Genomic DNA, 14,326 nt, shown 5'->3' on the forward strand with positions numbered 1-14,326 from the left:
CCCATTGCAGTATAGAACGCCAATATGCCATGCCGAATATATCAGACAGATGCATCAAGTAATGTAAAAGGTATCATAACAAAAATCCAAGAGCAGAGTGTTTCGCATCCACAGCAGGAGCAACCTATTCCTTCAATTCGCCCAGCTCCCGCTTCTTCGCCCGTTCCTTCTCAAGCTGCTTCTCAAAGCGATCCCCAAGCACACTAGCAACCCAATCCGTGACCTCCTTCTCAAGCTCCTCATCCGACTTACCCGCCGCAGCACCTTCAAGCCCACCCCGCATAATCCGTCGCATATCGTCAACTCCATTCACATCCAACATGTACATGATACCGCCGGCAGTCATCATTCCAAAGGACATGACGTTGATTGTGGCAAGATTGAGGGCCTCGAATGCTTCCATTGCGCCGTTGGCTTGGGGCTGGTGGAACATTGAGCTGGTGTAGAAGGGCGGAATGCAGGCGATGCGTTTCTTGATGTGTGCTCGTCGTGTGATGAAGACTGAGAAGGCGAAGAAGGCCATTCCTCCGACGAGGAGTTTTAGGTTGGTAGTGTCTTTTGTGGCGGGTGGTTGGGCTAGTTGTGTTGATGTTGGTGTGGCGGCAGGGGAGAGTTGTGAGGACGATTGGTCTGGTTTCGTGGAGGCATTATCTTGATGTTTTGGCGTATTTGCGTCTGACTTGGAGCTGGAGCCCCAGCCCAGGAAGGAGAGCATGGTTTTGGGTTGGTGTATAGGCTTGTTGAGGTTTGCGGACGCTGTCGCAGCGGTTCGTGGAGAGATTAGAATATGGCGGATGTGGATTGCACGCCACTATGAGAATATAAGAGTTATGAAATGTCTTCCAGGGTTGAAATCCCAGGTGATGGAATCCAATCGGCCTCGACAAAGGTATGCTGTGAGGTGGGAATGCCAGATGGCGCGAATCTGCGGAGACGGAGCTGCTGAATGCCGATCCAAGTCACGTGCCGCGGTGGGAGCGGGATTGGCCATGGCCGCCGACCTTGTTCGAGGCATCAGCAGGGATTCAGTGCAGATTGCACTAGATACGTTGGTGCTCCGAAATTTTAGGCGCATTAATTGCTGATTGTGGTGATGGGCCGTTCCTGAGAGCTCAAAGCTCTGCTGAATTTTGCATAACAGCATGTCTCGACGGTAGCCTTGTCGGCTGTCAGTCAACCAATCTCCGTCTCGAGTCAGCAAACAACTTGACGTTATGCCTTACACCGGCAAACCGAGCACTGGTTGCCGAAACTGTAGGCAGCGGCATATCAAGGCATGACCCGATTAAACAACGACAAGGGTATATCAAACTAATTCTCGCAGTGCGACGAGACCCGACCTCAATGCAAAGCATGTGTACGGACAAAGCGGACATGTCCCGGGTATCCAGATCCCTTCGATCTAGTGCTCCGGGACCATACATCCTCATTCATAGGATCAAAGAGATCTTCTCTTGTGAACCAGATGTCCAAATCCAGCACAGCTGATAAAGACACGCCGAGTCCCGCAGAGTCAAAAGCGCTCTCCCGCGCCAGCTCAACAAGTGCCGTGTCTACTTGGCCGCCACCTCTAGGCCCTGCAGATCTCTACCAGCCGATGGAAGATACGATTATTCCTCTCTGGTTCAATGCCTATCTGTACCTACCCCAAGATCCGTCCGTTCGAAGTGGCTTTATGGAAGTTCTTCCGGGAATGTACTCCAACGCTCCCCCGGGATCTCATCTTCATCTCAGCACTTTGGCTGTTGGGTTCTTCACTATTGCTGCTTGGACAGGACAGGGGCCTTTGCTGCGGGAATCAGAGCGATGTTTCTTGAGGGCATTGCCTAAGGTCAGGGAGGCTTTGCAATCACCCAAAGATGCCGATGTTGACACTATGCTTGTGTCCATCCTTCTGCTCTCAACATACGAAGTAGTTTTTTTTTCGTCGCTACCATCTACAAAACCGCAAACTGACAAATCACAGGAACTGGCAGCGACTAAAGACTCAGAACACCCCGTTCGAACCCATCTCCGCGGAGCCATCGCGCTCATCAACGAGAAACGATCAAAACCTACAATCACAGAGCAGGCTCCATCCCAACAAATCTCACACGCAATCGAAGCCCAAATAGTACGACCTCCCTCGCTCGCCAACCCGGACCGATTCTAACAATCTTAGATCAAAAATTCCCGGACGTTGGTGAACCCTATGGTCCCAACGCCCAAAATCTGGCCCCTCCCACACGCCCGAAGCCCCTCACCAAAAGTAATACTCTCCTCGGTAGCCTCACAAATCGTGCACCTCCGACAAACCTGGGAATTCCTCCAAACCCAGGCATTCCCCAAAAACGAAACCCAAATCAAGAATCTCCTCAAAAAAGCCAACGAAATTGACATAAACCTCGTCTCCTGGTCCCACTGGCTCCCAGAGCACTGGCGTCCCATCCCAGCGACCATAATACCCCCTTCCGTCCGAGAAGCAGGAATGTACCGCAACCGCTGCGACGCCTACACCGACATGTGGATCGCACTAACCTGGAATACCTTCCGCGACTGCAGAATTCTGGTGCAGAGGATAATGCTCAGTTGTCTTCGGATGAAGCCGTCTTTTGATCCGGACGGAACACGAGATGCGGCGATCTCGATGACACTTCGCAAGCTTGCGGATGATGTTTGCGCTTCCGTGCCTTATTTTCTTGGGGATCAGGTTGAATCGGTTAGGATGAAGTCTGGTCTTGTTAGGTATCCGTGGGCGGAGACGAGGCCTGTTACGCAGACGATGTCGGCGCCGCTTATGGGGCCGTGGCATGTTTTGCCGTTCTTGAAGAATTTGTTTTTCTCGGGGTTGGGGTTGCCTCCTGAGCAGGTTTCTTGGATTGGGGGGCAAATTAATCGGGTTTTGGTTATTTACTTTCAACGGTGATATTTTACGATGTGAGCTATTGGGATGTGGTGCTGGAAATTTTGGTGCTAGACTAAGAGATTAGGAGTATAGATCGAACAAATATTGTAAATCCATTTGGAGTTATTAATCTATTGTGATAAGAATACGTATTTCCAGCGCTAGATACCGAAACATCAAGCAGTAAACACAAACAATGAGATAATACAAAAATAAGAGCGCCGAGTATGCATCCGAATAAATAGTCAAAATCATCAAAAGCTGTGCGTCAGGTTTTGGAACAGAAATCTCTCGAGCAAGTAAAAGCACCTGCAAAGATGCAAATGTAAGATGCGATGTTCTGGATAAGACGCTTAAACGAGATGCAGATCATAACAGCATGAGAAAAACATAAAGCAAACACGAGGTCATTATTTCATCGACCCCGTCGTGATCAACATATCCGTCCGACCAGGCCGGTGAAAGCGGTCGATACCGAGATGTTCCTTGCCGTCACGACCGACATATATTCCAAAGCCGTACATTGGCAGAAGGCGCTCCGAGGGAGGCGCGACGATAAGTCTGGTCACGAGATCCGTCTTGCTGCGTGGTTCACGTAGGAGCTTATCGGCAAGCAGAGGGGACTGGTAGAAATAGCTCATCAGGTCCGCGAGAGTTGTGATATCGTGCGGCAAGTGGCGACGACGACCGGGCCAGATGGCTAGGAATGAGACAGCGTACAAGGCGCAGAAGGCGATGAGGGAGTAGAAGGCCGGCATTAGCGAGGAGATGCGGACGTCTTGGTGAGATGGATACCACAATGCAATGAAAACGCCGCCTGAAAGAATCGGGATTGCGATGAAGACGATGCTCATGAATGAGATCCAGGCGACTTTGAAGTGGCCGTTAATGATGGCTTGCATAGTGATTTGAAGTGGGAGAGAGGATGGGTAGGAGAGGAGGATGGATTTGTCTGCTGAGGCACCACTGGGAGCCGAGAGCTCCTCAAACGGTTGCAGAGCGCGGAAGTAGAGATCAACGGGCTGCCAGGCGAGGAAGAGGAAGTTGCCAATCAGGGCGGGGACAAAGCTGTAGAGGAAGTTGGAGGAGGAGAATGCGCTGACAGAGGGGAGTGTGGGCAACTTAGGGGGGAATCCGCCTTTTATCGCGTTGTCGATGAAGCTGACGGCAACAAAGGCGATGAAGAGGGCAAAGACGATGATGGTCCAGATAATGATGGAGGGCTTGCGCAGGAACCACGGGGTCCATCGGTAGCGAGTGAAAGGCGAGTACAAGTGGTGGTCGAAGGGGTCGTTGGCAAAGGCGCCGGCGTGCTCGAGGTCGAAGCACACTTTGGCAAGTCCGTGAGGCTGCTTCTCTTTGGTCTTCTCAGTTTGATGCAGCGATGGTGTGCGGATGGGAGCGTCGACCTCGCCGATTCCGTAGAACACTTCGGGCTTCATGGATAGCTTCCAGTAGCCAAGGCGGAGGACGCGGGGGTCCAGAGACTCTTTGACTGAGGGAACTGTCTCGGAGTGCTCGTAGTCGTGGAGAATATTGGACCGCTGGATGATCGAGATGAGGTCCGCAAGGCAGACTGGATCCCACATCAGTCCAGTCCATCCTGGGATAAAGCGAACGACGAGGAGAAGCAGGCCGATGGTCAACAGACCATACGAAGCCACCAAGGTCCAGCCAATTGCTTGCACCGAGGTCCACTTCCACAGACCCTGACCATCGACGACATAGTACTTGGCCTGAAACAAACAGCTGATCAACGGGATCGAGAAGAAGTTGGATAGCCAGATGGCACAATGCGAGAATCCGAACAGAGGCTCGCCGTAGCGGAAATGCGAGAAGTCAGGGAAGACGAAGTTGCGCGGAATAATGGGCAGGCCCTGCAACACATAGCCTCGTTTGCGTTCTGCTGCCATCATGGCGAATGGAGCTATGCGATAGACGGCCGCTTGCACAATAAAGGTCAGGATCATAATCGGAGCCGCCAGGATTTGCGGAAGAAACTGCATCACAAAATACCGAGCACTGCTCTGGCCATCGTACGCCCAGATACCATCATGTCGATTAGACCAGACATTGCAGAACACAATGCCCGCGATCATGAGCAGACAGCAAAAGGTGACCGCCAGCAGGGTCAACGGCCGGAGGGCGATAGGGAGATAGTCCAGAGGCGGATACAGCAGGTCATCTTCCGGGGGATCAACGGCCACGAATGACTCGGGGTCAATGGAGTCTGGTCGTTGCGGCAGGGCCTGTGGTGATGGGGACTTGTACTTGGGACGTTCAGGCAAAGGCGTCGGGGTGTGTCGGATAGGAGTGCGTGCCCGGGTGAAATAACCCAACCCCTCGTCCCAGACTAGGCGTTCCTCATTGTAGTCGCTTTCCCTTGTCGAAACAGAGTCCTGTCTCCGAGGGCCATGGACTTGTTCATCACGGGTAAGCTGGTCAATCGCGAATCGGACATATGGAGAGTCGTCCAAGCCAGGAGTTGGTGCTGGACCGGCGTATTCACTGGGTACACGTCGCACAGTCTCATCGGACTTGGGGCTAATGCGCGCGATACTGTCCTCTCCAAAGCGAACGGTGCTGGTCGTTGGCGGACGTGGAGACCCCAGGTCTTGAGGGTCTGGGTTGTGCCGACGAGGCGGTTGAGCCACGGCTTGGGGCTGCTGTGTCCTAGGAACTGTGGGTGATGAAGCCGTGGATGACGGCTGCGAGTCTGGAGTGGTAAAGCGCATGGCAGTTACACGGCTTTCGGGGCTTGACGAAGCACCCCGTTCAGAGAAAGAGTAGTAGTCGTCCGACGCAGCAGCTGACTGTCGGGACTCTGTGCGATGGAGTTGGGGTTTGCTTGCTGTGCCACGGGTTAGGCGAAATTTTCTCTGCAGAGCTTTAGAAGCTGCCACAGTTCTTTTAAACTTAGCAGCATCTTTGGCCGGCGGCGGGTTGTACTCACTGTTGACGTTGCGGAGGCTGAAGTTGCGCGGTATAGATGTGTTCGACATGACTGGGAATGCAGACTCTGATTCCGCGAGGGATTCAATCTCGAAGCATTCCTCGGGAGCTGAGAGGGTCAATGAGAATGTTGGGAGAGTCACGAATGGAGCCGAGCAGGCTTTTGTTTGGATGTTGGCATGTCGGTGGGCAGCACCTGCCTGGTCCCAGCCTCCCCCAGCCACCACGCCCCAACCCGATCACCAACACACCAATAGGGAGGATTGAGACAAGGGAGGAGGTGAAGCTAGACAATTCATCTGATGAATCACAACGCAGCCTTTCAAATTAAATTATTATAAAATTCTTTTTGAGGTGATCGGCCTGACGTCGTGTCAGTCGGCGGCCCGAATGCCCCCGCCGTCGCCCAAGGATTCCTCGAAGCTTGGCGTGATCGACCGGACATGATCGATGCGCTTACTACTAGTATCTTAGATCAGCTATAATTGAAAAATAAATATCAAATATCATTTAAGAAGTACACATATAGGCAAAACAGAGGCGGTCTTCTACTGCTGTGTTGTGTTGTCCTGCGATCGCATCTACGTACTCGGTGCGACCAGGCAGCATCAGCCCGCAAACTAAGAATAGAACCCCCAATAATTTACATCCTAGATAATGGCCAGAAGCAGGGTGCCTTCGGAGCTAGCAAGACCACCAGGCTTCCGCCAACCCTGCATGGCGGCACAGCGGGCATGATTCTCTCCCTTGCTGCCCATGGACGTGGCTGGTCGCTATCTGGCTGGGCGATGAAAACACGAGGCTGCACCCCATATAATCGGGCACGACCCCTACAACCAAAGTGAAAATTTGGGGTTGACAAGGACCATAGATTCTCATTCACAGTTGTTATCTTTGTGGATTTCCTGAGTTGTCTTGAATGCCTGGGTTGGTTGTTTTACTTGCCAGCTATTGCCTCCAGGCATCCCGCCTCGCTCACGCCAATTTAGGGTTCAAGCCACATGACATCTACTAGCGAATAATTCTGTCATGGTCATGAAACAGATTTCTTACTATCTTGTCGCAGTGAAATTGGTCAAGTGCAATATATTCTAGGGATAGTCGTACAAGTTCGGCCGGATATTCCATCAGACTGTGCTGTCGCGATTAAAATAGCTCGGAGGGCGCCGAGATAGATCATAATCATCGAAATATTTGAATATAGTCTCCAGGCTCATAAATGAATTATGCAAATCGCTCAACTATCTTGTAATATAAGGATATCCCGATCTGGGATCCGATCGTGAATGATCCGACGTCGCCCTTGCTGTCGTGCATCGGCAGTGAGGTACCCTTGGGTAGTCATATTCCCTTAAGACCCTATTTACAGTCACACTGGAGTAGGCCGGTATAGGGTATCTTTAATCGCCCGTGCATCAATCATAGCAACTCTAGATCGTCGACGCGGAAAGTCAGCACATCAAAGGGGACGACTCTATCCGACCAACGAGAAGGAAGGGTAGCAAGACTTGCGCATATTGCCCGCGCCCCCAATGCCAAACCTCACATATTGCTCTGTATTCCTCGAATGCAGCTCCCATGATTGCATTGTTGTAGTTCGATCGCCCAATAGTGCACAGACTTCTTCGTCCTGTCGTTTGCTTCTTCTAGGCCAGGGCCAGAATCTCCACAGACAGCGCATGGTGCCAAGTCGGAGCCAGTTGTGATCCAGGGAAAACCCTCGTTGGATTGTGCAGGGTAACAGCGATATTCGTTGTGGTTACTAGTGAGTAAGCCTGCTTGCCAGGCTGACAATGCGTTGAAAGGAGTATTACGCTTTGAAGTCGAAGACGGGGCATCAGTCCGCACTTATAGGACACCCCTGCTGTATGTCGCACAGACTTTGTGCCACAAAACGAATATCGATCCAAAAGCTAGACATGATCGATCAGTTTTGATGATCAACATGGAACGTCATCGTAGATCGACATTGCGACAATGCAGAATGAGCCGCTCCACGAAGGATTGATCTCCAGCAGCCGTCCTAAGTTAATCGGGTGTCTCTGCAAACTGAATGAGATCTCGAATACAAACAATCATTCACCGCCGTCTTTCACCTGCATCTAGAGCTTTCATGAGGGATCATTGCAACAATATCGTTGTCCGTGTCACCCACCCCGGCTGTGACTTGCGTTCCTCAAAGTTCCCCCGGGTCTGCAGGCGACACCATCCGGGCATCAATGCATGCGACCGATCAAATGATCCAGCGTGGGATTCGATCTCTCAGCAGCGCTTCCTCTCAGCGATGCTTCAACAGCCGTCAGGCCAATGGGGTACACGCAATGCACGACGATATGCATAAGCTTAATTAGGCTCGGTCGAAGCTGGCATGGCGTTTGGTCGCGTGCACCGCGGAGGGCGGCAGGCCCAAACACAAGCAGAAGTAGCCGACCGCTGTCGCAGGCCACCAAGACATCTTATTGCTCTCCAAAGACGAATCTTATCTCCCCCAGAAGCTATCGTAATCTAGGCGTTTGCTATTCAGAATCAGGCTAGCTTATACCGGCGGAGATCCGCTTGTTTCATTTAAACCGCGGGCTGTGGGCCACAACGGTATGGAGGCCCCGGTCCAGACGGGCGCGGGAGACTGGCACACCCCAGCTAATCGATGCACCGTGCGTTCTGGACTTCGACGAGATGAGCTGTCGGAAGGGACGCGCAAATCTTGGATCTTCAATGATGTATCATACTGGCCAGTAAACCCCGTGAATCGTATAAATTTCAGCATTGCCGATCGATGTTTCACCATCATTGAGCACTGGATGGCTCGGGTACCTGGCACGCTGGAGAAGGGCCCGGCAATCCGGACCAACAGCGGGCGTGTTAAGCTTCGTGGGTTCTTCGGTACGTGGCGAAGGTGTTGTCCGCGGGACATCGGGGGCTGGAACCGACGAAAAATTGTTCTCGGCCTTCCAGAAAATCTGTGAAGATGCTGTTGAATGTCGTGCCCGATCTCGCTGATCTAGTTGAATATGGGCATTTGCGACTCTCTGTTCATAACACGGATCGCCCCGTTTGATCAGCGAAAAAATCCCCCATTTTGCCAGGCTGATTCCGGCATCCAGCGAGGCTTGGCGCGGTGCTTCCATGGAAGTGCCCCGAAGCGACGTCGGAGGTACAGCGAATGAGGAGGCCGGCCATCGCTGCGCTACCTGCGCCAATGAGGAGATCTGAGCCCGGCAGTCAGCCGGATGTGCCAGATGGCAGGGATTGCGATCATGAATGCGAATGTCGCTTCGAAGAAAGCGGATTGTAGAGTTGACAGTAGAGTAGACAAACGGAGACGATACTCTAAGAGAGTAAGAGAGTAAGAACGTAAGAGGGAACTGCCGTGAGGTGACCGGCCGCCCCGCCTGCCTCAGGCCCGCACCTTCCACGGTTTGGCTCTCTTCCTCCTTCGCCTCCAACGTCTCGACAACCCCGAAGTAGCTCGTCTCTTCTTTCGTTCCTTTTCCCCTCACTACTTACTTTCTTTCATCGCTCGCCCTGCCATTTTTACCCATCACTCGCCCCTTCACATCTCCTCCCTTCCGGCGCGCTCGTCTCAGGAGACCTGCAATGTTCATGCCAATGCTGGCTTAATTCACAACACCCTCCTCAATCCGATCCAAGCGTTGCATTTGCAAGTGCGGACATCGCTCGTTTACTGCCCGGATTGAGACCAGGTCCTGGAGGGATCGGTCGCCCTCGTTACCATGTTACTCAAGCCCGCAACACCCCTCACCATCTTACTGCTGGTCGCCTTTGCGCTCCTGCTACTGTCCTGCCTGTCCACCCCCATCGTTAAGGGCATTCCCCTCGCGACCTTCAACGATGTCGACTACGGTGTCTTTGGCTACTGCCAGGCTGACAAGTGCACGAACATCCATGTGGGATACACGAGCAGTATGTCGCGGCCGTTTATGTTTCTGCCTAGTGTTCGTAGCTAAGTTCTTTTGCAGATGATATTAATAACACCGGCGATGATTTCAACCTGCCGTCGAGTACCCGCAAGTCGCTGTCGGCGATTCTGATCGTGCATCCCGTTGCTGCCTTCCTGACCCTGGTTTGCCTGTGCCTGGCCGCCGCCGCCCACTTCCATGGCCCGTCCCATTCGCCGCGCTTCTTGCTCGCTCTGCTCATTCTCCTTCTGCCGACGCTCCTCGCGACGCTCCTCGCGTTTCTCGTCGATATTCTTCTCTTCGTTCCGCATCTACAATGGGGTGGCTGGATTGTGCTGGCGGCGACCATTATCCACGTTTCCTGTGGTGTGGTGACCTGCGCCATGCGCCGGACTCTGGTGAGCCGCAAGGCGCGGAAGCGTCGCATTGCCGAGAACGCGGAGATGAGTGGTGAGAACTACTACAATCGCCAGAATGCTGCTGCGCCAACCACACCGCCTGTCCCCCCAGTTCCCGTCGAAAACAAGGAGGCTATTGTCTCCGGCTCGCCCACCTCGGAGTCGGGCCCTACATTCGCGACCTTCCGTACGAACACACGCGACAGCGACGATGATCAGACACCTCTCAACTCACGCACTCCCGTCAATGCCATGAATGATGTGCCGGCTCCGCCAGACAACCAATACCCCAGTCGTTATGGAACCCCGTATCGCGCCGCGGACGAGCCTGGTCTGCCTCCCCAAGGTCCTTATGGCGCTAGTCCAATGCGCAACCCTTCGGATCCCCGATTGCGCCAGCAATACTCCGACGGTAGCATGGGTTCGCGGCGTGGTGGTGGTCCGCCTGGATTCGTTCCCCGTGGCAGAGGAGGATATCCCCCTCGCGGCGGCTATGGCCGTGGAGGTCCATACGCTGGACCACCCCGGGGACCCCCTGGTGGCGCCCGAGGTGCCTACATGGGCCCGATGCCTCCTCGGGGCCGCGGAGGTATGATGCCTGGTCGTGGAGCGCCGCGCGGAGGTGGCGTTGGCGTTGGCTATATGCCTGGTCCTAACCGCAGCTTTGATTCGTATGGTCGACCAATGGGCCCGGAAGATGACATGTATGAGCCTCAAGGACAGGCGCCTGTTGGCCCGATGCGCGAACCATCCCCAGGTCCGATTGGAATGGCGGTCTCGCCCGAAACCGTAGGCCAAGCGATCGAGATGCAGCCTCAACCGCGACGTTACGAAGGACCTGATTCCAGCATGAGTGGGGACTCTAACCCGCATGCCCTGTCTGTGGACGGCCAACACGCCCCACTGGAGAGCCCAACCAGTCTCTACAGTCGAACTGAATCCTACGTCCCAGCTCGTGCCGGATGGGGTGCTCCTGACCCCCGTGGACTCTCGCCCCGTCCAACTCCGTCGCCAGTCCATGCGAATGGCGGCACCGCCTACTACGAAGATGTCGATCCTCAATTCGCGCGTCGCCCCTCGCCGCGACCGACCCCCAACCAGGCCTCCCGTCGGCCTTGACCCCTGGAGGCGCCCACTGTAAGTACAAGTTCCTACGGCCTCTGCCATACAAGCTCTTCAACGAACCGTCCCCAACTAACTGGTCCTCAGTCTGATGACTCGAGGTGAATCCATATTGTGACATGATCTCACCGATTTTTACTTGCGATACCCTAATTCCACAATCTCCTCTGGATGACTATGGATTTTTCTCCTCATTACCATGGCTATGCGGGTCATATTGCGGAGCGGAGTTCTGGTGTATTTTATTATTATGGCGGATTATTATGTTATCTTTCATTCCGGCATCGCGCTTTTGCTTAGAATTGCGCACCCGGAGTATGAGTCGGTTGGTGAGAAAGCAGAAGCTGGCTCTACTCTGCTGTTCCTTCCAATGTGTATAGCAGTGAGGCTATGCGATGTACAGGGATGATTTATGGTTCTTTTATTTTTATTTTTTATTTTTTTTTTTTTTTTCTGTGATTTACTTTCTATTTCTACCGGGATTCTGAGCACAGTGCTGTAAGAGTACGCTTGGTACTATCCCCTTTATCTTGTCACGTTTTACTTTGGGTAGCTATCCTTAGTACTAACCCGAATCCACATATATTCCTATCCCACTTCTCTCTAGGCTGTTCTCTGATTCCTTCTTTTGTGTAGGTTATTTCTCATCAAGATTTGCTCTCAGACCTTGTTTGGGCTGGCTGTTTCCATGGACGAGTTTACATCCACGTGTTATGACGTCGCGCATCTCGATTGCTGTCGATCATGACGGCCGCGCCTGCCTTGGCTTTGCTTCGGTCAAAGCTTGGTTCTGATGAGCGCCACACTCGCTAAGTGATTCGGGGAAGTTCATCCAACTTGCTGTTTTTCTTTTTAAAGGATGGGTCCCCCTCATCCCTGCCAAGCACCCCCGGTTCCACCTGTCAACCACTTGGCACGATGAACGATCCCGGTCTGGACGATGCCGTCGCTGGCGAGGCGCATGCTCTCGACCTGGTGGCCGATGACCAGGTCGCCAACAGTATTGCCTCTGGAGACGACGCGGAGAATCGCATAGATACGGAAGTTCCCCATGCAGGGCGGTGGTGGCTGGCCAGTACTGCATACCCGCTAGTAGCAGTAAGCCAACACTCTGTATATCTTGAGACTTGAACATTTTGACCATTTTTAGGGAACCTTTGGCCCCATGGCCAGCGCTTTTAGTGTATGTTCTCTATCCCAACCGTGGCGGATGGAGCTGGGAGGGAAAGACATTGCTGACCCAAAATGGTACGAAGAAGACCTCGAATTGTGATCGCGCATAATCGAAATAACACTTCCCAGGGTCACTGCCATCAACGCAATATCTCTGGTCTTTGCCCTCATTTCCAACCTCTTTCTCTCGCTCAATATGGCCCGTCGAATCCGCTTCGAGATTGCTCAGCCGATCACAATCATTGGCTGGTACATCTCATCTGCACTGCTCATCGGGATCCTGATTCCCGTCGGCGTATTAATGTACAAGCCGCAAAATGACGGACGCATATACAGTCAGGGATACTTCTATGCGACATTCGCCGCGGGTCTTTACTTCATTATCTCCGCTCTGCTCACCGTGACAGCTTACGGCGCCTACACAGGTCATTCCGCGCGAGAATTCAAGTTGACAACCAGCCAGCGCACACTGATGCTGCAGACTATCATTCTGTTCATCTATCTGCTAGGTGGTGCGGCTGTATATGCCAACATAGAGGGATGGCGGTTTTTGGACTCTGTCTACTGGGCAGACTACACACTGCTCACCATCGGAGTTGGAAACTTCATCCCAGAGACACATCTTGGACGCGGTCTTCTTTTTCCGTACGCCGTTGGCGGAATCGTGGTTCTTGGTCTGATTATCTCATCCATTCGCACCCTTATGCTCGAGCGCGGTCGCCAAAAGATCGCCGATCTCCTCACGGCACACACGCACCGACTCCTCGTCAAAGAAGCCTTTTCAGACAACAACCGTCTCCGCCGACTCGTCCCCGACCTACCAGATACGAACAATTCCAATACCCAAATCAGCAAACGGGAGAGGCAGAAGCGAGAATTCGTCACCATGCGGCGCGTGCGACAGCTAGCAACCGTCCAATACAAATTGATATCTCTAGCCGTATCCTTCGTGATCTGGATGGCAATGTGGCTCATCGGAGCAGTGGTATTCTGGCGTTCTGAAGACGAGCGCAAGTGGTCCTACTTTGAAGCTCTCTATTTCGCCTACACGACCCTGCTAACCATCGGATACGGCGACTTTTACCCGATCAGCAGTCTCGGCAAAGCATTTTTCGTCTTCTGGTCTCTTCTCGCCGTGCCAGCCATCACCATCCTCATCTCTAATATCGGCGATACCCTCATCCGCTCCATCCGTGACCTGACCCTCTTCCTCGGTGAAATAACCATCTTGCCCGGCGACGAGCCATTCCTCGACCGCATCTATGACGTCCTGCACATTTCCTGGAAAGACAAGTGGCTACAAGAAGTAACCGGCGAACCCAATGATGGCTTCCCCACAACCAATTCAAATGGAAACTGGAACGCCAGTGACAGTCGACACGCGATAGAAGCATCCGAGCACAAAAAAAAGAATCCGCCCACCGACGCGGTGACGTCGCAGGAGAGAACATCCACCACTACCACTACCTCCTCTTCCGCGAGATCCGGAAGATGATGGAATACGCACAGGGCAACATGTCGAAGGAATTCGACTATTTGGAATGGGAATACTACCTCGCGCTTATTTCGGGTGAGAATAAACCGCCTGTTTCGGATACGATTAGCGAGAAAGAGGCGGATGAGAAACGCGTGAGGGAGATGAAGGAGTGGAGCTGGATTGATAGGAAGAACCCCCTTCTTGGGGAAAAGAGTGAAGTGCAGTGGTTGCTTAATGCGTTGACGGATGCGTTGGAAAGGGAATTGAGGAAGGCTAGCCGGTCTTTCCATTCTCCTGGGGAAAGTGAGGAGGTAGAAAGGGAGGTGAGGGAGGTAGATTCTGCTTCTGGGGGTGGAGGGTAGTTTGTTTGGTCTGGTTTCTGGTGTTTATTGTTGGTTGA

At 53.0% G+C, this 14,326-nt stretch overlaps 5 protein-coding genes across 5 annotated transcripts; 3 read left to right on the plus strand and 2 right to left on the minus strand.

The window, feature by feature from the left end:
- Nucleotides 1-124: 124 nt before the first annotated feature.
- N7532_001568 (uncharacterized protein) lies at nt 125-715 on the minus strand (the record flags this gene model as incomplete). Its single annotated transcript, XM_056614062.1, has 1 exon — nt 125-715. The coding sequence occupies one exon, from the start codon at nt 713-715 to the stop codon at nt 125-127; it is 591 nt and encodes a 196-aa protein (XP_056479103.1).
- A 750-nt stretch (nt 716-1,465) lies between these two features.
- Nucleotides 1,466-2,905, plus strand: N7532_001569 (uncharacterized protein; the record flags this gene model as incomplete). Its single annotated transcript, XM_056614063.1, has 3 exons — nt 1,466-1,912; nt 1,967-2,113; nt 2,162-2,905. 3 exons carry the CDS (start codon nt 1,466-1,468, stop codon nt 2,903-2,905), a joined length of 1,338 nt encoding a protein of 445 aa, XP_056479104.1.
- Nucleotides 2,906-3,294: 389 nt separating this feature from the next.
- N7532_001570 (DUF3433 domain-containing protein) lies at nt 3,295-5,886 on the minus strand (the record flags this gene model as incomplete). Its single annotated transcript, XM_056614064.1, has 1 exon — nt 3,295-5,886. One exon carries the CDS (start codon nt 5,884-5,886, stop codon nt 3,295-3,297), a length of 2,592 nt encoding a protein of 863 aa, XP_056479105.1.
- A 3,684-nt stretch (nt 5,887-9,570) lies between these two features.
- On the plus strand, nt 9,571-11,273 carry N7532_001571 (putative pH signal transduction protein PalI; the record flags this gene model as incomplete). Its single annotated transcript, XM_056614065.1, has 2 exons — nt 9,571-9,760; nt 9,817-11,273. The coding sequence occupies 2 exons, from the start codon at nt 9,571-9,573 to the stop codon at nt 11,271-11,273; spliced, it is 1,647 nt and encodes a 548-aa protein (XP_056479106.1).
- A 921-nt stretch (nt 11,274-12,194) lies between these two features.
- N7532_001572 (potassium channel family protein) lies at nt 12,195-14,288 on the plus strand (the record flags this gene model as incomplete). The annotated part of the gene is made up of 4 exons (XM_056614066.1): nt 12,195-12,374; nt 12,427-12,524; nt 12,579-13,822; nt 13,891-14,288. 4 exons carry the CDS (start codon nt 12,195-12,197, stop codon nt 14,286-14,288), a joined length of 1,920 nt encoding a protein of 639 aa, XP_056479107.1.
- Between the last annotated feature and the right edge of the window lie 38 nt (nt 14,289-14,326).

Source organism: Penicillium argentinense (genome assembly GCF_028826775.1).
Source record: "Penicillium argentinense strain IBT 30761 chromosome Unknown utg000002l_segment0_segment0, whole genome shotgun sequence".
NCBI classification, from domain to species: domain Eukaryota; kingdom Fungi; phylum Ascomycota; class Eurotiomycetes; order Eurotiales; family Aspergillaceae; genus Penicillium; species Penicillium argentinense.